Below are 27,715 nucleotides of genomic sequence, written 5' to 3'. Positions count from 1 at the left end.
AAAGGAAGGAAGGAAGAAAGAAAGAAAGAAATAGGGAAGTTAAACATAGGAGTGATGTTGAGAAGATAATCAGTTCTATATTGTGATACCAACAGCATTAATGGAAAAAACTTTGTCATCCCAGTAAATCAATTACCTTTATTTTAGAGCATAAGTACTAACTACAGTGGGTGCCACAGTGGAAATTTTAGTTAGTAAGGTGATGCTATTGTGATGAGGCCATGGAAAAGCTGATCAGCTCACTCAAATTAGACTGAAAATTTGTACAGTAAATCAGTTTCTTCATAAGGTCTGCTATCTTAGAACTCCTCCTTGTGGCTTCTGAAACTTGTCTCTCCCACTACAAAGAGGTCCAGATAAATATACACTGAAGTTAGCTTGCACAGAGAGTGAAAAAAATGTCTGAATCTGTAATCATAATTTCAGTTACTAAGTCTTAAATTCAATGACTGCAAAACCAGTGATCAAATATGTTAGAGATGACATGAGATGACTTCAAAAGGCAAAACCCCACTATATTTAAATATAAGTAGAAAATTATATGAGCTGTCAGTAGAATTGCTGTATTAGGTGGTGTTGCGTAACTTTTTATAGTAATGTTATTTATTTATGAGGGTTTTTTTATTGAAAAGTGATTGATGTTTTTAATGAAAATCTATTTAAAAAAACCTACCATATTTTCCCTTCAGAGCTGAGACAGTATGAATGGCTGTGCCATCCTCCAAGTTAACTAACACAGGATTCTCACCACAAATGGACAGCACAAGTGTGGTGCTGCCTGATTTATGGTCATAGACTGTATAAATTCTCCTGCTCCCTTCCTGGTCCATGGTTTGTGGTAAGTTCTTTAGGGATCGTGTAGATTGAAGAACCAGCAGGAGTTTAAAACAATTAAATATTTGTCATTACATTTCATTGCCACTTCCTATGGTCTCCTTGCTTGGCCCCACTCTCTAATGATCCCCCCCCCCACTGACTTCTGTGACTGATGGGGTGAGTCTCTGCACCTTCTCTAGCTGGGAACCAGGCCCCCACAGCAATCACATTTTCTGTAATCTCCTCAACACGTTCCCGTGCTTGGGTATTCTTGTGCGTGCGTGCGTGCGTGCGTGTGTGTGTGTGTGTGTGTGTGTGTGTGTGTGTGTGTGTGTGTGTGTGTGTGTGAGAGAGAGAGAGAGAGAGAGACAATGGGGGTTAAGTGACTTGCCCAGGGTCACACAGCTAGTAAGTGTCAAGTGTCTGAGGCCAGATTTGAACTCAGGTCCTCCTGAATCCAGGGCCAGTGCTTTATCTACTGTGCCACCGAGCTGCCCTGTGGGTATTATTTTCTTCCCTCCTCCCCACAACTTTCCAGAACCCTTTTATGTACTGTTTTCTCTCATTAGAATGTAAGCTCCTTGAGGGAAGTTTTCTTGCTTGCTTTTATTTGTATCCCCACATAGTAAGTGCTTAATTGATGTTTCTCTCTTGGTCTCTCCCCTTCCTTCTGTCTCTCCCTCTCTCCTTCCTTCCCTCCCTTCCTCTCTCTGCTCTTTCTTTCTCACCTCTCTCTCTCCTTCCCTCTCTGTTTCTTCTCTTTCTTTCCCCCTCCTTTTCTCTATTTTGCTCTCCTTTCTTCCTCCCTCTCCTCTGTCTCCCCTTTCCCTCCCTCCCTGTACCTTCTCTCTTCTCTTTCCCTTCTTCCCCTTTTCCCCTCTCTGCTCTGTCCTCTCTCTGTCTCTCTTGCCTCTTCTATCTCTCCTACCCTTCCTTCCTCTATTTCTCCCTCTCCTTTCTCTTTCCCTCCTCTCTCCCTACCTCACCCCCCTTCTCTCTGCTTCTGTCTCTAATACAGCTCTCTCTTGTGCTATCTGTCTGTCTCTGTTCCAGCTCAGAAAAGGAAAAGACATGAAGACATATACGGAAGCCAATTCAATGTAGTAGGAAGGCAGTAAAAATATAGAGGGGGAGAAGAAAGGGAGCAGTAACTCATGTCATATTATTCTTTCTAACCACCTACCTCATCTGTGGAGTAGCCCTACCACTAGGGCATCTTCTCAAGGTTCTCCTAAGTCCTAGGCCCTCCCTCACCTGTTAACAATTGCCTCAAACCCTGGGTCTCTCCAAATTCTTCAAATCTTAGCCCCCTGCCCAAACTTTCTTTTGTTCCCTGATCCAAACACCAGCACGCAACTAATCCACAGTTCTTAGGCAGTTGGCAATGATCAATTCAGGACTCTGGATGGAAGAAGAGAATGTGAGGAGTATGGAAATGATTGCAGCTGCCTGGGAAGAAATGAAAATTATACACCAACTAAAAAGTATGTGGTGTCCAAAAGTAGGGTCTGGGCATAGGCAATGAATACGAAAAATTAGGAAGCTCATCTCCCCATTAATACTAATTGATAATACATGTATTCAAATTAAAAGCAGGAGAGAGAATATTTCTATACAAAGACATCTGATTATATAGAAGACTTTTTACATATCTGATCTCATTTCATCCTCACATTAAGTCTATATGGTCATCCCCACACAGACTCTATGCAATGCACACATGATCACCCCTGTTGGACAAATGAGGACACCAAGACACAGAGGGTTGACTTACCCCAAGGTCACGCAGCTCATTACTGCCAGGGCTGGATCTCAAATCCAAGTTCTCTAGGTCCAGAACTTGGAACCACACTACCTCCCCTTGTTATAAACGGCATGATTTAGTGTAAATAAAACTCCCAATTGAGGCCACAAATGGGCAGTTTCCACACTAAGTGAAATTCGTTTAAGCAATTTTTTGTGAAGTCAGGGCCTTCAATTTTTTTTTTTAGTTTACATATGAAAAATATAAATTCACATACACTTGTGGCTTTTTGGTTGCATAACATTTTTATGTTAGAAGTGAAGAATATAAATTCAAATGATGTCCTTACTTATCACAAAACAACATTAAAAGAGTTTACTGAAAATAATCAGCATCTGGAAACATGTTTAGACAGTAAATAGATATATGTGTTCTATTTAAAGCTGATTATGAATGATACAAACTATCTGAATGAGGTCACTGTGTAAATTCTTTAAAAAAACCCAAAACCAAACCCAAATTCCTCAAAACAAAGATAAAGCATGAAGCCTACAGAATTTGTTGTTTAGTTGTTTCAGTTATGTCTGACTCTTTGTAGCCCCATTTAGCATTTTCTTGGCAAAGATATTGGAGTGGTTTGCCATTTCCTTCTGGAGCTGATTTTTTTTTTTTGTTTTTTTTTTTTTGTTTGTTTGTTTTTAGTGAGGTAATTGGGGTTAAGTGACTTGCCCAGGGTCACACAGCCAGCAAGTGTTAAATGTCTGAGGCCAGATTTGAACTCAGGTCCTCCTGACTCCAGGGCCAGTGCTCTATCCACTGTGCCACCTAGCTGCCCCTCTGGAGCTGATTTTATGGACAAGAAAACTGAGGCAAATAGGGGTAAGTGACTTGCCCAGGGTCACACAGTAAGTGTCTGAGGCCAAATCTGAACTCAGGTCTTCAGACTCCAGGCCTGGTATCCACTGTGCCATCTATAGGACTAGGAAAAAGTAAATGATGGGGAAACCTGGAAAAGTTCTAGAAAACAAATCACATTTAATACATGACATTATAATAAAGAGAAAAGAATACAATTTGTATAACATCTCACCTGTAGTTTCTGAGTCAATGAATCCCTCTGTTCCTGTAGCTCTCTGGCATTATCAATTTCTTGTTTCAATTTTTCTATTTCCTAGAAAAGGCAGAATATCAAGTGTCTCTAACCATGTTTAACCCATAGCAAGGAAAGGACTGACCTTATCGTATCCTGAAAATACCACCCCAGGCCTAAGAAAACAGAATCTCAACCATGCGCTGATGCTGACATTTAGGGAGAGTCTCTCCTTACACATATATTTCTAATATGGTGTGATCTTTAATCCCAACAAGGGAGGCTGTCATCGGCCTTGGATGGCTTCGGTTCAGCCGTGCCCAGAGCCAAGATGCTGTTCTTGCTGACCTCCAGGGGGGTGCTTCCAGCCTTCTGAGGATGCCTCTTTCTTCAGGGATGATGGGACCTTGTGGCTGGCAATGATAAACACCCTCTGAGGATGCTTTACTCTTGACCGCATTTATTCTCTAACGATTTCCTTCACTTTTATGGACACTCCCACAGCAGAGGCAATGGATAGAGTTTTAGAATGATGACGGCCTAATGATAGAATATGTTATATTGTATGTGCAGAGTGACAGACATAAGATCAGAGAATATGACAGCGAGTTTGGCTATTTAAGTGAAAGGGCTACTTTACAAAAACCTCATGCTAAAGTAAGAAACCTTAATTACATTTCACAGGGAGGTACACTAAATAACCTGTCTACATTCTACACATAGCTTAATGAAATTATGTCGGTGAGTGAACATTAGCAAATACCTCCTCCTTCTTCTTCAGCGTTTCTTCTAGTTCCTGTATTGTTTGATTTAACTCAGCCTTGTGTGTATGGACCGCATTTGCTTGGCTGCTCACACACTCCAGCTCAGTCACCTAAAAAGGGAAAGAGCCCCCATCAAATCAAATGGTAATAATGAAAGTTTCCTTGACAATGATATGCCAAATGGATTACACATTTTGGATTAGTCCATAAAAGAGGATTAAAAAAATATAATGTCTGATCTACAGAAGGAAAGAGGTACTAGTATCTCCCAACCGTAATTATCTTGTTTTTATTTTGCATACAAAAGTCTCTGGTACAGTTTTGTTTTGTTTTTTTTTGCAGGGCAGTTGGGGTTAAGTGATTTGCCCAGGGTCACACAGCTAGTAAGTGTTAAGTGTCTGAGGCTGGATTTGAACTCAGGTACTCCTGAATCTACCACCTAGCTGCCCCTCTGGTACAGTTTTTGGGCTTTAATAGCTTCAGAACAAGCATTTACATAGTGCTTTAAGGTTTACATTTACAAACATCTCATTTGATCTTCACAACAACCCTGTAAAGCTGATGTTATTATTATTCCCATTTTGTTGGAGAAACTGAGGTTGACAGAGGTTATAGTGCTTGCCCAGAGTCACAGAGCTGGACACACTTATTTTGCAGATACTTTTATCGATTTATGTTGTCTTCTCTCATAGAATGTAAGCTTCTAAAGGAGAGGGGCAGCTTCATTCATGTACCTCTAGAGCCTGGTGCATACGAGGGGTTTAAAAAATACCCAATGATTAAATGACTGACTGACAGACCGAGATATTGTGTGGTTTTAGGGTTAGGAATAGGAAAACAATAAAGGCACTCATCACTCTTTTGCATGGACTTGATAAAGTTTAGGAAATCAGTAAGTACACAGAGAGGCAGGTGGAGAATCCCATATTGAAAGTCTCTTTTAAACTTTTCTTATGAAAACAGATTTTAAAATCAGATGTGGCCATCTGCACCCCTCACCCCAAACTTCTGATTTCTCAATTCTGAAGCTAAGAAGTCTGGCTTCTCCAAACAGTGGTCTTTTTCTAAGCTATTTTCAAAATTTAAGGTGATCCAGAAAAATGATGAATTTAAAATATAACTGCCATCATACTAAATTACAGTTACTTTCATATATGCAGTCATTTTTATCTTGAAATGCACCAGTTAGTTAAAGAGGTGCTCACTTACTCATCACATGGAGAATACATAAGAAAGAACAAAGGTCACTGACTACCCTTGAGCATCTTACAATCAAAAAAAAAAGTAAACAAAACAAATTTAATATAAATACACACAGATAACATATAATATGCACAACACTAAAATACATCCACCCCTCATCACAGTACATAGGGCCAGTTTTCAATAAATCTCTTTTGAATATAAAACACAGTTATGACTAAAATGAATAAAAGAAATCTGCTCAAAGCCTTGTTGTTATTCAGTTGTTTCACTCATGTTTGACTCTTTGTGACCCCATTTGGGATTTTCTTGGCAAAGATACTGGAATGGTTTGCCATTTCTTTCTCTAGCTCATTTTATAGATAAGGAAACTGAGGCAAAACAGGGTTAAGTGACTTACAAAGGGTCACACAGCTAATAAATGTCTGAAGCCAGATTTAAACTCAGGAAGATAGATGAGTCTTCCTTACTCTGGGCCTGGCACACTATCCATTGCAACCCTCAGCAGCCCTTGCTTTAACATAGTAGATGTTTAATAAATACTTGTGGGTTTTTTTGTTGTTTTGTTTTATTTCTTAAATGGTAAAAAAAGAGCTTTAATTAAAAATTTTAAGGCTATGTTTGGAGTAAAAAGATAAAGAAGAGAAGAGAACCATTTCAAGGAGATGGTAAACTAGTAAGAGAGAATAAAGAGAACAAAAAACTACTCAACTCCTATTTTGCTTTTGTTTTCTCAACTAAGAAAAACAGACTTTGAACTAGAAAGGGAAGAGCAAATATGATGAAGAAGGAAATGAATCTCAAGATAAGAAAAATATAGAAGGAATATCCAGTCACTTAAATGAGTTCAAGTATTAAGGGCTAGGGGAATTATAGTCCAGGTTGCTTAAGAAAAAAAATCCAAAACTCACAGATATGACTGAAGAATCAAGATCATTGGACATTTTTGAGAAATCATGGAAGATGGTTATAATGTCAAAATAGTGGCGATAGATTAATATCCTACTTTTTGAAAAGGAGAGATTTAAGAATTTATAGATTTGTAATCTAATATTAATTGACAGAAAAACTCTAGAACAGATGAACAAATAGTTTATGGGCTCTTAGAAAGGAAAGTGGTACATACTAAAAATTAGCATTCATTCACAAAGAACAAGCCATACCAAATTAATTTCATTTCCTTTTTTTTGACAGGTAGACCAAGGAGTGCCACAGGCACACTACAGCTCAGATTTTAAAAGATATATGAAAAGTTTATTATGGAATCCTTGCAAATGAAATGAGGAAATATGGGCTGAATAACAATACATTCAAGTGACTTCCTAGCTGGCTAAAAAACTAACCAAAGTTCTCATTTATATCTATCAGACTATCAAAGATGACGAGAGAAGGAAATGGTAATTGTTGGAGAGGCTCTGGAAAGATAGGCACATTAGTGTACTGTTAGTAGAGCTAGAAATGAGTCCAATCATTCTAGAAAACATTTTGGAACTGTACCCCCAAAGTCACTAAACTGTGCATCTATATCCTTAGACCCAGTGATACCCCTCGCAGGCATATTCCCCCAAAGACATCAGAGACAGAAGGAAAGAACTCAGAAGCAAAAAATTACTCCAGAGGAGGAGGTATAGCTCTTTTTTATAAGCATAGGAAAAAGAACAGAACTGCGTAGGTGGAGAAAATAAGGCAACTGGTTATAGGGCTGGTAGCATCATGGGGGTGAGGACAACACGACTGGTTAGAAATTGGGAATGAGGAGCTAACAACAACCCCCTTCTTTCCCCCTGTGACTAAGAAAATGTTCAGTGTGTCCACCTGCAAGGTTAGAGATAGACCAGACTTCTTTGGATGATAAACCAGACATTCTTGAAGGATAGGTTGGTGGTGTAAAGATACTGAACCAGACTCTTGGTGTCCACCTATATCCCTGAAAGATAACAGATTTGAGGCAAGAACAGAATAGTGGTTAACAAGAGAATTGGATTTCTAAACTTAACCTATTACAAGCCAGCTTAATTTCTGAACTAAATTCAGAAATGAAGAATCATGACTTTGGCAGTTATGGGACAAAAATAAATTAACTGTAAGTAGGATCAATTAAAAAACCTACAGAACCAATCTAATTATTTCTGTATATTGAAGTATTCATGTTTGCTGATGTTTAAGTTTATGATGAGAAATAATCGTTTTTTTTTCCAAAACCTAAACAAAAACTGATAAATTAACAACCAAATTGTTTTCAAGTTAGATGAAGCCATACTTATCTCATTTATAGATGACAAAGCTAGGGTGGGATGAGCTATATAAGGAAAGAGTTTTAAATCCTGTATGAGAGAATGGGAATTAAAAAGTCACATTGATAGAGTGAAATAGTGGTTCAAAACCACAAAAGAATGCTAACAAGGATCAATGTGAAAGCTTGCATTTAGGTTAAAAAAATCAATTACATAGGATAGGGAGGCCCTGACTTGAAAGAATTTCATGGTGAAATACTTTAGGAGATTTAATTGAATATGAATGCTAAAGTAATTTTATGTCACCTTTGGCTGTACTAACAAAAGTACTGCGCCCCCTCTACTCAGGACTAGTCAGAACATATTTAGAATGTTGTTTTAGGTTTTAGCTGACACAATTCAAGAAGGACACTGAAGAGGGTACAGAGGAGGCTGACTGAGACTGGCTTGGAAACCATGTCAATGACTGAGTGACTTAGGAGGAATGATCATTGTTTCCAAATATCTGAAGGGCTATCATAGAAAAAAGGGATATATATATATATATATATACACACACATATCTATATCTATATATCTGTCTTCCTAATAACTTCTACTCATTAGTCTTAGCTCTATTTTCAGGAACCATGCATACACACACACACACACACACACACACACACACACACATCTATATAAATAAAATTTTGTATAGATAAAGGCTGTCCAATGATGGAGCAGGATGCCTCATAAAGCTATGAGTTTCCCATCACTATATACTTTTCAATAACTCTATGGTAGGGACATTGTAACAAGGATTCCTGTATTAGAAAGGTTACACTGGATGACCTTTAAAGTCTTGATCTTTCTCAATGATTCCTGACTCTTATCCAACACAAACATTTTGTTCTCAGTAGTTTTCTACTATGCGAACACATCATGCATGATACCTCAGCTTCCTTTAATCATGTTTTCCTCCCTTTTTGGAACGCTCACTTTTCTGACCTTTATTCCTCCCTCCTTCCCTCCCTCTCTCTCTCTGGGAGGCAATGCTGGTTAAGTGACTTGCCCAGGGCCACACAGCTAGTTAAGTGTCTCAAGCTGAATTTGAACTCAGGTCCTCCCGACTCCAGGGCTGGTATTCTATCCACTGGGTCACTTAGCTGCCTCATCCCTCCCATGACTTTTCACACCCTTTTCATATGCCTTTCCTTGAATTCCTATAGTACTAACATGGCATGGACTGACACATACCATACATGCACAAGCATTTCCCACTTGCCATTAAATATCCTCACATCCAGGTTTGTGTCTCTTATTTTTTCCCTGAGTGATCTCTTTTTCCTAGAGTACATTACTAGGGCTCAGAACTATGCTCATCAGATATTTACACTTGCCAAGGCTTGTTCATCAGAACTCCAAAAATGAAGATATAAGTGCAGGGTAGATGCCACAGGGCTGACCCACCTTCTGAAAGGCAGTTAATACATTTAATTGTGGAATTTTGGACAGTGTCAATGGAGGAGTTTGTTTTGCTTGACTATTTTTGTTAGAAGGGTTTTCTTTTTGTTTGTTTGTTTGTTTTCTTCAACTGGCATGGGGAGGTGATAGAGAGATGGAGGCTGAGATAAATTTGTCAAAACAAAGAAAAAAGAAAAGAAAGGAAGGTCATTGGAGTATTTTACTTAATGCACAGAAGAGAACAGAAGGAAAGCCAGAAAGAAGACAAAGAGGATAGCTTTGGAAGTTATGTGACTTTGTCATGTACTTAGGCAAACAGAGATTTATAATTTCATTTATAATCTTTTTCTCTCATGTTTTACCATGTATATGAATATGCTTGTCATTTACTGTCTGTATGACCCTGGGCAAGCCATTTAACCCTGTCTTCCTCAGTTTCCTCATCTGTCAAATAAGTTGGGGAAGGAAATGGCAAACCACTCCTGTATCTTTACCAAGAAAACTCCAAATGGGGTCCCAAAGAGCCTACCTGCCTGTGTCCAGCTCTATAATTCCCCCTCTACCTCTCTATATTACTCAGTGAGGACCTGGCTCTGAGAGTCCACAGATGTTGCTCTCTCAGTCATTCTGAATATAACATTCATTCCCTCTGAGGATCTGCATTCAGGAGCCCTTCCTTCTTGTACATTTTGTCCACAATATTCAATACCAACTCTGAACACTCAACTAAGCCACTGTCCAGCTGCCCTTTCTCTTATGTCTCCTTCTAGATTACTCTCTCAATAATTGTTCCACACTGTCACAAACAAACCAAGGGACCAGATCTAAGGTCAAATCACTACTGTCAAAAACTTCTCTGGTGCTCTTTCATACACTGAGGGCTAATCAATACTAATAATGGGGGTCAGTCTTCCACACATAGCTGTTTGCCTTCCCCCATGATTTTCATCTTTATTATAATAGTTCATAACTAGTGGCAATCATATATTATCATGTTTTCTTGCTATGGAAATCATGCATATTTGTCTTGCTTTCCCAACTATATTTATGAATTCCTTGATGGTAAAGATTCTATCTTACAATTCTCTGATAGCAGGCCCTACCTCTAAGAAAACACTATAATACATTAGTTGATTAATCTATTGAGTGAATTCAATTAATCAATAAGCATTTATTAACCAGCTACTGTGCGATAGGCACCGTGTTAGCTGTGGATACAAAAACAAAATCATTGTTTGTTTAAGAAGCTTAAATTCTACTGGGAAATTAAGTATATTTCTTGTACCAAGAGTAAACACCATAATTATTAAGGCTTTCTTTCCCCTCTTCCTCTCATTTTCTCTTTCTATATCTTTCCCTCTTGGTTCTTTTTTTCCCCCTCTCTTGTTCTTTTTTTTCTATTTCTTTCTCTTCTTTCTTTTGACATCCCATTTCTCTATGGAACCTCTCACACATTACTTCAGTGCTTAGACTGTCACCCTCCTTAATTTGTACAGGGTTCTGCCTCTTTGCCACACTTTTCTGAAAGGCCAGAATGCCATTTCCTTCCCCCACCACCTTCACTAGGCCAATTTTATTTTTGTAGTTGATGTCAGCAGGGACTTAAACATGGAGTAAGTGGATAGATTTCCACATCTAGTTTATAGTTTTACTCTGGACACTTTGGTACAGAATGATCTCAAAGAACTGGGGCATTTTCAACTTTTGTCAACATGTTTAACTTACCTTTATCATAAACTTGTCCCATTTATACCCAAGATAACACAACCAACGGATGGGAACAATTTTCTTCAAACAATTTAAGACGCATAATCCAAGCTATATGTTTTGACACTTGTCAAATATTCCCTGGAGGCCTAGCTGTACAGTATCCATGTTCAACTTTCCTGTGACCAAGGCGACTTACTGTTCTACATTCTTACGTCTATCAGAGCTGACCGTACCCGTTTGTGTAGGCGCTCGGCTTCCTCCTGATAGGCAGCAAGTTGCTGTTTCCATTGTTTGACATTGGCAGTGGACTCCAACAGTGCCGCTGTGAGCTTGGCATTGTTACCTTTGAGTGTGGCCAGTTCAGCTTCCCAGTGTTTGCTGATGGCTGAGCTAAAAAAAAAAAATTTAGAGAGAATACCAAGTATTACAATATGACAGGTTACCGTGATGCTTCAAGGGGAGGGGAATAGAATTCAGGACCACAATGATTGAATTTAATGAGCAATTCAAATACAAATAATTCCAGGAGCATTTAAAAAAAAATCATTCCACTGAAATGTCTCCAGGGAAGAAAAACTACTGGGTTAATGAACAATTAAATAACTTCCAGTTCAAATTCCCAAAGTAGTCAACTCTAGGGACTATTTTGTTGTTTAGTTGAGTGGCTCCCACTTCATTTCTGCAGCTACTGAGACCCACAGGAGTGTTTATGTGATTACCTTCAGGGAGTAAATATTATATCCTGAAATTCACTTAAGAACAGAACTGAGCAGTGGATTGTAATCCTTAAAAGATACCCAAGCCTGAGATTACTCAATCAGAATGACAATATATTTTAAAATGCATGTTTAGGTATCCAGATACAAAGTCAGTGTGGTTTGTACATATGCCATTTACTCTTTTGATGCTTTGTTCCATTAAAAAATTTAAATACCAAATTTTGCCTCAAAAGATTGGTTTCTGACTGTGTGTCATTGTGGAAGTAGAGGCTGGTTCTGATTTTAAAGATGTAGATTTCAGAGATAATCTCAGGTTTTGTTTTCCTTCCCAGAATTTAATGTCACACTGGTCAAGTAATATTCCTTCAAGGGTGGCAATAAAGAACATTCTCTATAACAAAGACAATTCCATTAGTTGGGAAGGGCTTCCTCCTGAGAATTTGCTTCTTAATTTCACCATAAAGAAAGAATTAGTTCATTAAGGTAAATGAGTTTATTTTTCTTCCTTATCACTGAGAAGCCTGTTTCAATTGCTGGATTTCTGCTAACCTTTTCCTACTTAATTAGTGATGCTTCAAGACTTTCACTTGAATCATCTTCCTTAATTTTGATAAGTCATTTACATCCCAGGACAGGTGTCCTGAGAGCTCTCCCTTTTGCAGAAAGGAGTCCTTAACTCCTGTTATCCGTATTTTTAAAACTGACTCAGTACAATTTTTAAAATGAAAGAAACCTCAGGAATGGATCGAAGATATATAGAGCTATGATTTTAATACCCGATTTTCCATCTTTGAGGACAGAGCCCTTTTTATTTTCCTCTTGAGGAAATATTTCTCAGGCAGTATCAAGACTCAAAAGATAGAAAAATTATCTTTTACTCTTCTCTTATTCTTACTGCTATCCATAACCAGCTCTTCTCAGTTAATCCATTAAGATAACAAAGGGGAAAAAATTATAAAAGTTCTCCAAATCTTGATACTTAAGGACTATTTTTTACTTGAGAGCATAGCTGATCGAAAATATACTCTTCAGAATTCCAACTGCAGGGTCCCCAAAAGACCTAAGACTAAAAATTAATTCAATAAAAATCAATCGACAAACATTCATTAAGTGCTACTTTTCTGCCCCACATTGTGTTCGGTGTTTGAGGTACAAATAGAAAAGGGAAGCATTCCCTGCTCTCAAGGAACTTACATTCTACTAAAAGATGAGAGTCAAGTTAAATAAAATATGTGGGAGTCTGGGTGAGTCATATTTTCAATTAATCCAATAACATATGATTTACATGTAGGGTTTCAGAATATCCCAGTTTTTCAATGATTAAAAAAGTAAAAATGAAAATGAATTTTAATTCAAAGGTTTAATTCATCATTATTTTGCTTTAACAACCTAACAAAGAGAGAGGCAACATAGTGTAACAAATAGAGAACAGGTCTTGGGGCCTACATGATATAGGTTCAAGTCCTATCTCTGGCACATTCTGGCTGTGTGATCATGGGCAAATCACTTAACTTTTCAGTTCCCTCGGCAACTGAGACTATATTTTATAGAGAAGGTGCCAGCATGTTTTAGTAGATGGAATTTTCTCATCTGGTAGCTCCCTATTCCAATGAAATCATTGGTCTAGTCTCTATACCAACTTAAAAAAGAAGATTTATCAACCCTTCATTTTCTAAAAATCGGTCTAATCTTCTCCAGCAGGTACAAAGTATAGACACATAAATAAATCTGGCATCTTCTCATATTATTCATTCAACATAAATCTTCCCTTATCCTCAACAAATGGTTATCAGAATAAATTGGTTAACATCCAAATAGAAAAAGGTTACAAGATAGTCAATAGTTAATCTTAAAAAAGGAAATATATCAGGATATATGGGCTGAGTTTCTGTGTTGAAGGAATAGATTGCAGCCTATATGTTATGATTTCAAAGAGTGGTGGAAGGCTTACCACCATCCCTATCCTCCTAACCCCTGATCAACCTTCTCCATTTCCCTGCATCCTTGCTACCTGAACTTCTTTTAATAGTGAGCAAAGGGGGCAGCTAGGTGGCTCAGTGGATAAAGCACCGGCCCTGGATTCAAGAGGACCTGAGTTCAAATCCAGCCTCAGACACTTGACACTTACTTGGTATGTGATCCTGGGCAAGTCACTTAACCCTCATTGCCCTGCCCCCCCCCAAAAAATAATGAGCAGAGTTCACCATTTCAGAATGATCAAGAAGACTACAAGGCAATTACTCTGACAAATTTTTATTAAGATAAATGACACTAGATTTCTTGCTTTTTTTTTTTTTTTGCGGGGCAATGGGGCTTAAGTGACTTGCCCAAGGTCACACAGCTAGTAAGTGTCAAGTGTCTGAGGCCGGATTTGAACTCAGGAACTCCTGAATCCAGGGACTGCGCCACCTAGCCGCCCGACACTAGATTTCTTGAGAGCAGGTTTGATAAAGGTTTTGATGTAAGAAAGTTCAAGAGCATTGAGTATGTGGAGAATCAGTAAAGGAACAGAGGAGGGGCAGAGTACAAAAGGGAAGGCCTACAGGCACTGAAGTCAAACTTTTAACAACTTCACAATACTGCCAATGCCAGCTCTGTTTGGATAGGTGAAACCTTCAGATAAAGTCACTCCAAGATGGTGAACCATATGTTACACACCTAAAATATTTCCAAAAGGGAAAAAAAAAACACCCCTAGGAATAAAATGAAAAAAATAATGTAATTATAGGTGGCAAGATTTTGTACAGGTCAGACTAGGGAAGTAGGACTTCTTTTGTGGCCGAAGGGTATTGATGAGGTGGATACAAATTATATGGGGCCTTAAAAACTAGGCAGAGGACTTTAGACTTGATCTCACACCTCAAGAAGGGGACCATTGAAGATTCTTGAGCAAGGGAATAATAAAAGTGATATTTAAAAACCATAATCCAGGCCTGATCATGATGATTGCCTAAAATTGGCTAGTGCCAATAAGAACAGAGAGAAACTATAACAATGGAAAAGGGGAAAAGGTGGGAGGAGTCAAAGATGACTCCAAAGTTTCAAGCCTAGGAGACTTGTTGAAGGGTAGTGTTATGAATAAAAATGGGGTAATTTACTGCCAAGGAGTAAGTTGGGTGTTAGAGGAAAATTATTATAGCCCACTGTCATTTTTTAACTTAAGCTTTCTTATAATTATGTCCTTTGCCTGATTTTCTTGAGCTAACAGATGATCCCAAATTATAATTTTAAGGCTAGGTAGTGGCCTTAATACTCATTTAACTGAAATGCAGGGAAGTTAAATGGCTTTATCTAAGGTTACTTAGCTAATTAGTGGCAGAGAAGGGATGAGAACCTAGGATATATTCTGGCTCCTAATGCAATTCTCATTTCTACTAGTGTGTTAAGCAGAATAACCTTATGGATGGTTAAAGATGGTCATCTTTACAAACTAGATCAGGAGTTCTTAACCCTTTTTGTGTCACGGACCCCTTCTCAGAATAACGTTTTTAAATAATTGAAGGAAATGTTGAACGTTAATTAGAGGTTACTGTGCATGGGAAAGATGTCATTTTTGTCCCATACATGTTCGGAGACCTCCTGAAATCCACAGATAAGATTCCTTGGGGACTCCAGGTTAAGAAAATCTGTTCTGGATAAAGATTAATTTTTTCATATCTGCTTATTCTTCCCCCTATAGAGATGAGTTCATTTTCAATGGAACCTTAAATCTGTTAATCAATCATAAAACACTCCAGAATGACATTTGAAATCTTTTCCAACTATTTTAGTATCTACTATATAAGCTCAACTCTCTCAAAAATGGATCATGAGAATAAGAATGACTGTATATATAAATATTATATATACATATGCAACATGCATATGCATGTACAAAATAGTCTTCTTTTAAAAGTTATATAAACAGATCTAAAAATTATAGGAATATAAAGGTTTTGCATTTTTCTCAACCAGGACAAGAAAAGGTGATAAATGAGAGATTTCTTTCATATGCTACTTCTGGGGATTTTATTTTATAGTCAAAACAAGACCTCTTTAGAGAATATGAACTCATCCTATATACTGAATCTACCATTAAAGTAGTGTAACCATGGGCAATTCCATTATCTTACCTGGGCATCAGTTTGCTCCTCTGAAAGATGAGGGGGGGTTATTAATAATAATAACAACGTATGTAGTGTTTTATGGTATGCAAAGTACTTTACAAATATTATCTCATTTAAACCATGGGAGGGTTGAACCAGCTGGCTAATCATTATCCTCATTTTACCAGTGAGGAAATGGAGGCAGACAGATTAAGTTACTTGCTCAGGATTAGATTTTTGTTGTTTGGTCATTTCTGTCATGTCTGAGTCTTTATGACCCCCTTTTGAGGTTTTCTTGGTAGAGATCCTGGAGTAGTTTGTGATTTCCTTCTCCAGTTCTTTTTACAGATGAGGAAACTGAGGCAAAGAGGGTGAAGTGACTTGCCCAGGATCACACAGCTAGTAAGTGTCTGAGGCTGGATTTGAACTTAAGAAGAGTCTTTCAGATTCCAGGTCTAACACTCTATCACCTCTACTAATTTGCTGCTAGTTAGCTAGGTAATTATTAACTTCATTTTACAGGGGAGGAAACAGGCAAACAGAGGTTAAGTGACTTGCTCAGAATTAGACTGACTGATTCTTAAGGTGCCCTCCAGCTCAGACATTCTGTAACTCTGGGTACTTGACTTGATCAACACAACATCAATCAGCTTCAACAACTACTCAGAATAATGGTTTGGGCTACAGTTTTTTACCTTTTCTAATCTAGAATGTTGCATGTAACATAAAATAAATATTCATGCTCTCCAGAAGATTGGCCTTGACTTCTGGATTAAAGGAAACCAAGTACTTCAAAGTTAAGTCCCATTGACTTGCTCATCCTTATATTTTACTTTACATGTAAGTTCCAGCCGATTCAACCTCCTTCTGGTGGTCCCTTTATTCTCCCCTACACGATCCTCATTTGCTTGCCTGAACCCATCAACATCTCTCTTCCCACCCACTCCTACTCCACTGCATCTTTCATTTTAACTTTCAGCTTAAGGCCCTTCTTCAACCAGCATTTTCTATCTAACTCCATAATCCCTGAACTAACTCTTCCTCTTCCCCTCAATGAATGTCCATAATTACTTTATCTATTCCTATTGATCACATTCGTCTTACCCCACCCCCACCCCCATTAGATTAACAGGCTGCTTTGCTTATGGTCCATCCTTTAATATGCACTTCTAAATGTCTAGCATAATGTTCTAAAATCCATGGGCGTTTAGTTACTTGTTGAATGACTGAAGGCTAGGTAAAGTATAGAGAGAATAAAAGTGTTTATTGTAAAATAAAGGCAAAAACCAACCTGTAATTAACAGGAATTTCATGTGATAGAACACCAAATTTCAAACACTGGTCAGGGACTGTTACAAATAACAAAATGTCAACCTTTTTTTTCATTCTTATATGAGGGGCGCCGTACTGGACTTACTCAGTTTCTCGACTTCCATTTTAAGCCAATCACGCATGCACATTTCATAAGATAAGAGGTATTTCATCTATAAAATGCTGTAGATCTGGGACTTGTAGAATCTACAAAAGACCGTTCAGTAAAAAGTTAGTTATTCCTGACCAAGAGGTTTCGTTTGGATGCATTTTAGAAATTAATAATTTCTGGTAGGAATACTTTTTATTTGAGCGGTCTAGGTAAATAGCTCTAACATCAACAAAAATATTTCAGGTTGGTGAATCTTTTTCCTACATGGCACCCATTCAACTAAAGAACGGGTTGACATTTTCTACCATTCTCCCTCAAATCTGCTGAACCTTTAATCCCGAAATGTGGAATGGAATTTAAGAATCCCAGATGGTATAGACTAAAGCACAAGCCTAGTTAAAACCTGCTATTGGATTCTCTAGATTTCTAGGTTAAAAATCTAAAATTGTAGTAAAGTGGCAAATATTCTCTGTACTACAATTCCACTTGAACTCACTGTTGACTGTGTAAGCTTCTAATAAAACAAATCTCATGTACTGCCAAGACTTTGCCCCTCCCAGTAAGTGTATTAAAACCAGCTCTGGAAATTTGGAATTACACTAAAAAATCCAGTGACTAAAATGCCTATAACCCTTGACCCAGAGATTGCAGGGTCTTTTGTATGTGCGTGTGTATGTACACACACACATACACATACACCAAGGAGATTAATAACAGAAAGGTCCCATATATACCAAAATAATAATATTGGCATTTTTTGTGATAGGAAAAAAACTGGAAATCTGGTAGATGCTCATTGATTGTTAAGTAGCTAAACAAATTGTGCCATGCAGATGTATTAGAATATTAATGCATGCTAAGAAATTATAAATATGAAGAATTCAGAAGCATGGGGAGATTTGTTTGAACTGAGACAGTGAAATCATTAGAAGCAGGAAAATGAGAGAGAGAGAGACATAAAGAATGAGGGAGGGAGGGAGAGAGAGAGAGAAGGTAAATGGAAAGAAGAAATACACAAATAAAACCTGAAATGCTAAGAAATTAGAATGATCAAACTTGAAATCCATCTTCCTCCCTTCTTTTCAGAGATGTGAGACTATGAGTGTAGAACACTGCATATATTGTCAGACTCAGCAGATGGCTTGGTTAAGTTTTGTAGGATTTTTTGATTTTTTTATTATAAGGGATGGCTTACTTGGTCCATGGGTATATATATTTAGAAATGATAGTGATATAAATATGAAATGTCAATAAAATTAAAAATATCTATATATGTATACACACACACAGTATCTAAAAATCAGTGCAGTTTTAAGCTTGAAACATTCTTGTGTGTTTATATGTACACACATAAATATCAATGTTAGTAATGATGTATTATAACAGTAGCTACCAATATTTATATTTATATGTATATGAACAGTGCTGGGAATTAAGGAGTCAGATTTACCTTGTCTGGATAGATTAGCTATTTGTTTTCTATGGTCTGTTAATTTTTGTTCATATGCAAATGGAGCTGGACTGATTAAAGGGCTAATAATGATAATATTTAGCATTTATATTATGCCTAGTACATGACAAGAACTGTACAAAACACTTTAAAATACTCTCATTTGATCCTTACAACAACCCTGGGACACAGGTGCTATTATTTCCATATTATTTGAGGAAACTGAGGCAAACAGAAGTTAAGTGACATGCCAAGGGTCAAACAGCTAGTAAGTGTTTGAGGATGGATTTGACTTAGGTCTTCCTGACTGCAGGCCCAGAGTTCTATCCAGTGTATCCATCATGCCACCTGGTAGCTTACTCTGTGTGTTGAAGAAGTACAGAATAAAAATAGAAAAGGTAAAAAGTAATAGAAGTAGGGGCACCTAGATGGTGCAGTGGATAAAACACTGGCCCTGGATTTAGGAGGACCTGAGTTCAAATCCAGCCTCAGACACTTGACACTTAACTAGTTGTATGACCCTAGGTAAGTCACTTAACCCTCATTGCCCTGCCAAAAAAAAAAAAAAGTAATAGAAGGAAGATGGTCAAGTAGATGCTGGATAGGAATGGAACACAGAGACAATAAACATTTATTAAGTGCCTACTCTGCCCCAGGCATAGTAGGACTTTGGAAGGCAGTCATATAAGGAGGGGGCTTTAGACTGGGGTCATGGAAGAAGATGCAAAGTCAATGTAATCCCACAAGTGCACTCCCAACTCTAGTTTGTTATCACCATCATTTCAAACATCCAACAGGTACAAAGAACATGTAAAGCTCTATGAGAACTAGAAATAGGCAAAGTAAGGGTCCAGTTGGTTTCGTGGTCTTTTTACTGTGTAGACTCCAAAAGCAGAGTTCCCTGTATTTCAACATGGCAACCTACAAAGCAGCTGAAATAAATGTCTACTTATATAACACACTGTCTGAACCTATAATAAGTTACGGATGACCTGCCAATCTGTGGTTCTCATAGTGATGAAATCCCAAGTCCATTCCCGAACCTTCAAATAAATATTCTACAAGAACACAAGAACACAACAACAACAACAAAATTGCTTTGAATACTAAAACTCCACAGGTTGGGGGAGGGATTAGAAAGGGAGGAATGGTGGGAAGGGAGATGGAGGGAGAGAGAATATGAAACTCAAAATTGAAAAAATGTCAAAAATTTGTGTCTGCGCACACACACACACACACACACACACACACACAAACTCTCATGCTGCCCAGGATCACACTGTTTATAGTGTCTGAGGTCAGATTTGAACTCAGATCCTCCTGACTCCAGGACTGGTGCTCTATCTACTGCAGCATCTCGCTGCCCCACAAACCCACCACATAGGACAAAAGGCTGATTAGGGAATTGATAAATTCATGTGATTCCCTTACTCAGTTCTAGGTTGCTTTGTTTTTCGTCCTAGGTTAAAATGGCTGACTAAAATATTAAACCCCAAAGTACTGTCTTTGTTGGTAAGGCCAGATCTTTTGGAGCACAATGAGGCAGCTTCCTACCCTCTGGCTATGACTTGTTTCTTCAGTGATGTTGATATCTTCTTTTATAGTATGTGGTACAAAACACAACTGAAGGAAAATACATTTTTGATCCTCTGTAGACTTTTCTTTTTTTCCCCCCATTTTCTTTGCAGCTTCTTAGCATTTTTCTTTTATTCTTGAGGTATAAAAACTGTTCCCGTTAGCATATCGATCACAATTTTACTTCATAGTAGATTTCAAAGAAGGAGCCTTGAAGCACAGTTCCTCCAATGGGAGTTCTCTGAAGTGATGTTACTTATGCTCAGAACACCTTAACTCATTCCTTCTACAAAATCAGTTTTCTACCTTTTCATTAGCAACATTCAGACACTTTCTTTGGAAGATTAAAAAAAAGTTTCTAATTATGTACTAAGGATTTATTTTTTCTTTAAAATACCAATATTTGAATTTGGTAACTAAGATTTCTTGAAAGTGCATTTCAGGGCAGCTAGGTGGCACAGTGGTTAAACTGCTGGCCCTGGATTCAGGAGGACCTGAGTTCAAATCTGAACTCAGACACTTGACACTTACTAGCTGTGTGACCCTGGGTAAGTCACTTAACCCTCATTGCCCAGGAAAAAAAAAAAAAAAGAAAGTACATTTCAGCGGGGCAGCTAGGTGGCAAAGTGGATGATAAAGCACCGGTCCTGGAGTCAGGAAGACCTGAGTTCAAATCCGGCCTCAGACACTTGACACTTACTAGCTGTGTGACCCTGGGCAAGTCATTTAACCCTCATTGCCCCACAAAGAAAAAAAAAAGACAAAAATAAAAGACTAGAAAGTGCATTTCAGGGTCATTAAAAAAAAAGTTGAGTTGAAACTGGTTTCTATTTTGTTCCCTTTTACAGATGAGTCAGTCTTTCATTCCTTTAGAGGTTGAGGTATTTTACATTGCTACAATCTGCTCTCACTGAAGTCCAGTGGATTGTTCAACTAGAGAGATACACAGTGAGTCAGAAGGGATCTGGAAATGCCACCACGATCTCATGTTTTAATGCCGAGATCAGGACAGAAGGAACCACGGAACATCTGTTCTTACAATTGTTTGGTAAAATGGCCAACTGGTTTCCTGTTGGTTTCAGATGTCGAAGCAAGCTGAGGAAGTTCAAATTGTTCCAAAAACATCATTTGGAAGGTATTTTGATCAAACATGTCATTTCACAGTTCTCCTTTTCCTTAGGCTCCAGGTCTCTTTGGAAGTGCTTGCTATGCTTCTCTATGTTATTCAAAATCATGGAGAAAAAGAACTCAAAGAGAATACGTAACCAAATCTAGGTACCATATATGGGGGGGGGGAAGGGGGGGGAGGGATAAAGTATTTAACATGGAAGAAGAAAAGTAAACCTTATCCTTAGCAGTTAGAGGGGCACAAGGGCTAAGTACTCAGTTTTGTTTGCAGGGTCCTGTACCAATCACAGGGAGCTCCTTATGGCCAACCCTGCATGTGGTGGCACAAACACATGCCCTGTGCTAATGAAGCTTTAAAGGGCATCTGCTCTACCCAGTGAATTGGGAGAAATAACTTAAGCACCTGCCTTCATCCCGGAGTAATTAATCTGGGCAACACAGTAACTTCTTTTGTAGGTATAAAATGAGATGCTTTGGATTAAGTCAATCGAAGTATAGAAAGTATTTTGAAATTGAAAAAGCAGGAAAATTTTTGTTTATAGGTAAGAGAAATACTGAGGCTATGACCCATAATTTTAAGATTCTTGTGCTAATCAACTCAAAATGCATAAGCTTATTTGTTAAATAAAACCACTTGCATATCTTATTTTTGTTCCCTTTCAAATACAACTGATAAGTAAGTATGGCTACTCAATTGAAGTAGAGAGATATACCGCCTTCACAAATTTTATTTGTCCTGGACTTGTGATTCTATCTGTGTAGGAATTTACAGTGTGGGCTCCTTTTCCTCAAAGGATGGAATGGGCAACTCATCAGTAATTTGCAGTCACATAGAGTTGTCTGGGTCTCACAGATGGTATATGTCAGAGGTGAGATTTTAATCCAGGTCCTCCTAGCTTCAAGGTAGCTCTCTAACCATTATGAATCCTTTTTACACATTTTTATGAAATTATAATATTAATCTGAAATAGTGAATTTATGAAAATAATCTATAACCATATGTAAATATGACAGCTTCTAAAAATGAAGACTACATTTATTTACCTATGAGTTTCAAAAGCAACTAGATGATACAGAGTATAGAGTGCTGGCCTTGGAGTCAAGAAGACTTGAGCACAAAACTTGCCTCTGGCATATACTGTCTGTGGGACCCTTGGTTAATCTCTGAACTTCTCTCGGCCTCAGTTTTCTCATCTGTAAAATGGGGATGGTAATAATTATATCCACCTCCCCAAGTTGTTGTGAAGATTAAATGATTTAACATAGATAAATTAAAGCACAGCAAACCTTTTAGGGCCAGTATTGTATTTTGGAAGGCTTTACATGAAGGACATATCAAAAGATAGAACTTTTTCTTAATTAAAGAAACTGAATGAAATGGTATCTTTCTGACTTTTGATTTTTAAAATTAAACTTATAACATTTTATTTCTACCAAATTCACCCCAATTGTCTGTGCTACGATTTGGGATAAAACCAATATGTTTCTTTCTTCAAGTACTTTAAACTTCTATTTTTTTTTTCTGGATACAGGTTTGTTAAGTCTCTCAGAGCAAGCTTAAGTGAAAAGATCACGAGAAGATTAATATTTTTGTCATCAAATATTCAGGTTGATTTCTTATTATAAGACGAATGGAGAGAGGGAGGGAGGGAAAGAGGGGAAGAGACTGAGAAAGACAGAGAGAGAGATACAGAGAGGGAGGGGGGGAGAGGGAGAGGGAGAGGGAGAGGAGAGGGAGAGGGAGAGGGAGAGGGAGAGGGAGAGGGAGAGGGAGAGGGAGAGGGAGAGGGAGAGGGAGAGGGAGAGGGAGAGGGAGAGGGAGAGGGAGAGGGAGAGGGAGAGGGAGAGGGAGAGGGAGAGGGAGAGGGAGAGGGAGAGGGAGAGGGAGAGGGAGAGGGAGAGGGAGAGGGAGAAAGCACTAGCTTGCTGGAGTATAAACCATTAACCCCCACTTTAGTGCATGAGTCTCCCCCCTTCTGGTTCAAGAGGGAACACCGTACCTTACCACACTGAAGTCAAGAAGCGAGAAAGACTGACATTCCACTAGTCCCTACTTCTCCAAGGTACCTGGAGAAACCACTAGCGCTTCACTGCAGCTGGACACCTGATTCTAAAAGAGGCTGTGCTCCCTATGAGCTGAAGAGGAGAACACAGAAAACCTGCCTAGCAGAGGGCAATGGGACAGAGTGCTGTGACGTAGCATTCCTCCTTGGCTCTCTGCCAGCTCCTAGCCCGGAACCATGCTGTAAAAATGGCCCAGGGACAGAGGAGTGGCCTCTTGGCAGAGTCAAAAGCCCTTTCTCCTTTTCCTCTTTCAGCTCCCCTAACGGGATTTTCTTTGACATCTTCTAACAGGCTCTTCCTCCTAGGGTGATCTCTTTCCCTCTGTAATGCTCCAATCGCTTTCCTGATGTCATTAAATATTAGGGCATGGCATGAAGAGTTTCTGTGGCATTCTTATAAGTGATACAAGGGGAGGGGGCAGAAAAGGGAAACACCTTACACAGTACCACATGGGCTATTTTCATAAAAATCAATATTTGTACTATTTTCATCTCACATTAAAAACTGAAGATCGAAGGAAGAAAACAAAACTTCAGTCTTTTGAGAGAGATTTATTCACAGCACTATATTAAGTTAAACTACTAGAGGAAAAGACTTCTGGAAAAACAGTTGGGTGCTTTTTGTTGTTTTTTTTTTAATAGCAAAGGAAATAATTACATTTCTCTTGATTCCCAGGTGGCTCTGAATGTATTCCTATCTTTGCAGGCAGTGTATCAATTACTTTCAAGTCTGGTTTTTTCTTACTGAATATTGTGTGTAATTTATTCAAAGATGCAAAGGAATATTCCAACCTGTCCATCTATTAACTCAATTCAGTGCCAGAGGCTAGAAATGAATGGTATTTTCCTTCAAAAATAGGTCACTAAAGGAAAATTAATCCTAAAATCTCTAAAACTTTGTGGGAAGTTTGGACCTATAATTTTATCAATATGGGGAATGACTTGTCGGGAAACTCAGGCTACTGACTGAGATGGAAAACTCTAGTAACTTACAGCTTTAGGGAGGTACTTAGGCACACTGACAGGTTCAATGACTTGCCTGTGGTGACATACCTAGCATGTATCAGAAGGACACAAAGTTTCCTGACTCCAACTCTGGCCTCTCTCCATGACACCTTATTCCCTCTCAAAATTAACAATGTAAAATTTTGGCAAAGATATTCTGTTAAAATATAGAGTAGGGGCAGCTAGGTGGCACAGTGGATAAAGCACCGACCTTGGATTCAGGAGGACCTGAGTTCAAAGCCAGCCTCAGATGCTTGACACTTACTAGCTATGTGACCCTGGGCAAGTCACTTAACCCTAATTGTCCCGAGGGGGGGAAAACCAAACCAAAACCAAAATATAGAGTGGAGGGAGTTCTCCTCTTAATAAGACCACCTACCTTACATTAGCACCATGTAGAAAGGTGGGTAGATAATTTCATGTACTTCCTAGAGTAGGTCTGGAATAGGTACTCAGAGGTCCATTTCTATATTAGCCACAGGTATAAGCATTTAATAAATGGTTGTTTTCCCCTCTTTACTCATTTGTTCATTCACTCATTCTTTATAAGTTGTTCTAGCCCCAATTCTGTCTTACATAATTTAATAATGTGCAAGGGAGCTATTAAGATTATCATAATTTATTTAGCCCACATTCTCACTGAGATCCTAATCTTCTTCTTAACTTTGTGTTACCCCAAAAAGGATTATGTGCTTACATTACAAATTAGAGCACATTTACTGAATGGAATAAAAATCAAAAGACAAACTCCCAAGTCCAGCTACTCTTTTTCTTTTGTTGGGCAATGAGGGTTAAGTGACTTGCCCAGGGTCACACAGCCAGTGTCAAGTGTCTGAGGCTGGATTTGAACTCAGGTCCTCCTGAATCCAAGGCCAGTGCTTTATCCACTGCACCACCTAGCTGTCCCTAAGTCCAGCTACTCTTACAAAGGTCTGAGATCTCAACCTTACAGTCGGTCTGTGCAGCAGATCCTGTTAAGATCTGATTCTCATATACAAAAGCAAACTAACATCATAGCCTAGAATTTGATAAATCCATCCCTGCTATCGGGGTAAGAACTCCCTGTTTGATAAAACCGTTTTTTGTTTTGATTTGGGGTTCTTAACCCCAATTGACTTGCCCAGGGTCACACAGCTAGTGAGTGTTAAGTGTCTAAGACTGGATTTGAACTCAGGTACTCCTGACTCCAGGGCCGGTGCTCTATCCACTGTGCCGCCTAGCTGCCCCGATAAAACCTATTTTTTAAAAATTGCAAAGCAGTCTGGTCAAAACAAGGAATAGACCAACAACATCTCACACCAAACACCAAAATTAGCTCCAAATGGGTACATACATAACTTAAACATAAAGGATGACATTATAAACAAATTAGAGGAGCAAGGAAGAAATTGCCTGTTAGATTTATAGATAGGGGGAATGGAAGTGTGCATGAACAAATAAGGGATAGAAAGGATAATGACAATTTTGACTACAAAAAAATGTTAAAGTTTTTTTACACAAATAAAATCAATAGCTAAAATTAGAAGAGAAGCAGAATATGTATAGCCTATATCTGATTGCTTGCTGCCTCTGGAGGGGAAGAAGGGATATAATTTGAAACTCAAAAATTTTAAATAAAAATGTATATTATTATTTTTTAAAAAAGAAGAGAAACAGATAAATGGAAAAATCTATGCAGCAGGTTTTTCTCTTGCTCACTTGATAGCTATCCATGGAACTGATTCAAATCTGTAAGAATTAGAACCATTGGGGCAGCTAGGTGGCGCACTGGCCCTGGAGTCAGGACCTGAGTTCAAATCCAGCCTCAGACACTTGATACTTACTAGCTGTGTGACCCTGGGCAAGTCACTTAACCCCAATTGCCTCACCAAAAAAAAAAAAAAAAAGAATTAGAACCATTCCCCAATTGACAAATGATCAAATGGTATGAAAAGTAAGTTTTCTAAGGAAGAAACCCAAGATATCAATCACTTTGTGAAAAAATTCTTTCTAAATTGCTAACTACTAGAGAAATGAAAATTAAAATAAGTCTGAGGTTCTTACCTCATATCCATTAGATTAGCAAAACTGAACAAAAAAGTGAAAATTACAGATACTAGAATAACTGGAAAAACAGGTACATTAATGCACTGTTAGTGGAGCTGTGAACTGATCCAGTGATTCTGGAAAGTAAAAAGTTATTAAACTGTGCATATTCTTTGGCCCAGCAATATCACTACTAAGTCCCTATCCCAAAAGACTAGAGAAAAAGGACTTATATGTACAAAAATATTTATGGTAGCTCTTTTTGTGGTGGCAAAGAACTGGACATTGAGGGGATACTCATCAATTGGGCTGAACAAATTATGGCATATTAATATTTTGAAAGACTTGGGAACTATGATCAGTGCAATGACCAACTCCAATTCATGATGAATCATCCTGTCCATCTTCTGACTGAGAGCTGACTGACTGAAATTGTGTGTGTGTGTGTGTGTGTGTGTGTGTGTGTGTGTGTGTGTCTAAGACATGGCCAATGCAGAAATTCATTTTTCTTGACTATGTATATATTTTATACAAAGGCTTTGTTTTTCTTTCTTTTTCAGTCAGGGGTGCAGGGAAGGTGGGTAAGAGAGATGGCAGATTTTTGTTAATTAAAAATTAAATTAAATTAATTTAAAAAAATTGTAAACACATCTGAATTCTCAAATTCACTCACATCAATAGCAATACCCCTACATTGTTTGCAGAGAAGAGATATTCACAAAGAAAAGAAGGGAATACTTTTGCAATGACCTCTCATATGGACTACTATAGTGATGACATTCGTTTCCTTGTTATTCACCAGGAAAAATCTGGAGTTCAATGGTCATCTAAGGGTTTCCCTGGCATCTCTAAGTTCATCTTGTACTCCTCTTGAACCCGGGGCCCCACAAACTCATGTTGCAAGCTTACTGTTCATGCCATCGCTCTGGGGTCTGTTATTTTTCCATATATCTTCCTCTCACCCACTTCTGTTGTGTTTTCCCCTGAATGCAGTTTAATACAAACAGTTGGCAGTCTCCTATCCCTGACCCACGAATACTCAGGACTTGGGAGAGGGGTGTTATTTAATAGGCTGAGTGATTCCCACCCTGTACCATTTACTCAGCCCAGGTTCCATCTTAAGCATGTAGGACATGTTTCTCCCAGGGCCTTCTGGTGTGTTTCTCATAAACAAGTGATTCTCTGTTTTTGAATGTCCTGACACACTGGGACATAATATGACTCTCCAGCAATTTCAT

General features: G+C 38.3%; 1 protein-coding gene across 2 annotated transcripts in view; it reads right to left on the bottom strand.

Annotated features, from left to right (window-relative positions):
• Nucleotides 1-27,715, bottom strand: part of HOMER1 (homer scaffold protein 1) — a 175,166-nt gene that overhangs the window by 17,502 nt on the left and 129,949 nt on the right. For both annotated transcript variants that reach the window (XM_043969733.1, XM_043969742.1), the window contains 3 exons: nucleotides 11,238-11,394; nucleotides 4,414-4,524; nucleotides 3,651-3,731 (listed from right to left, as the gene is read on the bottom strand). In XM_043969733.1, coding sequence (XP_043825668.1) covers nucleotides 3,651-3,731; nucleotides 4,414-4,524; nucleotides 11,238-11,394 — 349 coding nt within the window. The remainder of the gene's footprint in view (nucleotides 1-3,650; nucleotides 3,732-4,413; nucleotides 4,525-11,237; nucleotides 11,395-27,715) is intronic.

Source organism: Dromiciops gliroides, chromosome 1 (assembly GCF_019393635.1).
Source record: "Dromiciops gliroides isolate mDroGli1 chromosome 1, mDroGli1.pri, whole genome shotgun sequence".
In the NCBI taxonomy this organism is placed as follows: Eukaryota; Metazoa; Chordata; class Mammalia; order Microbiotheria; family Microbiotheriidae; genus Dromiciops; species Dromiciops gliroides.
The sequence above is the reverse complement of the archived record's forward strand: the minus strand, read 5'-3'. Positions and strand labels throughout refer to the sequence as shown.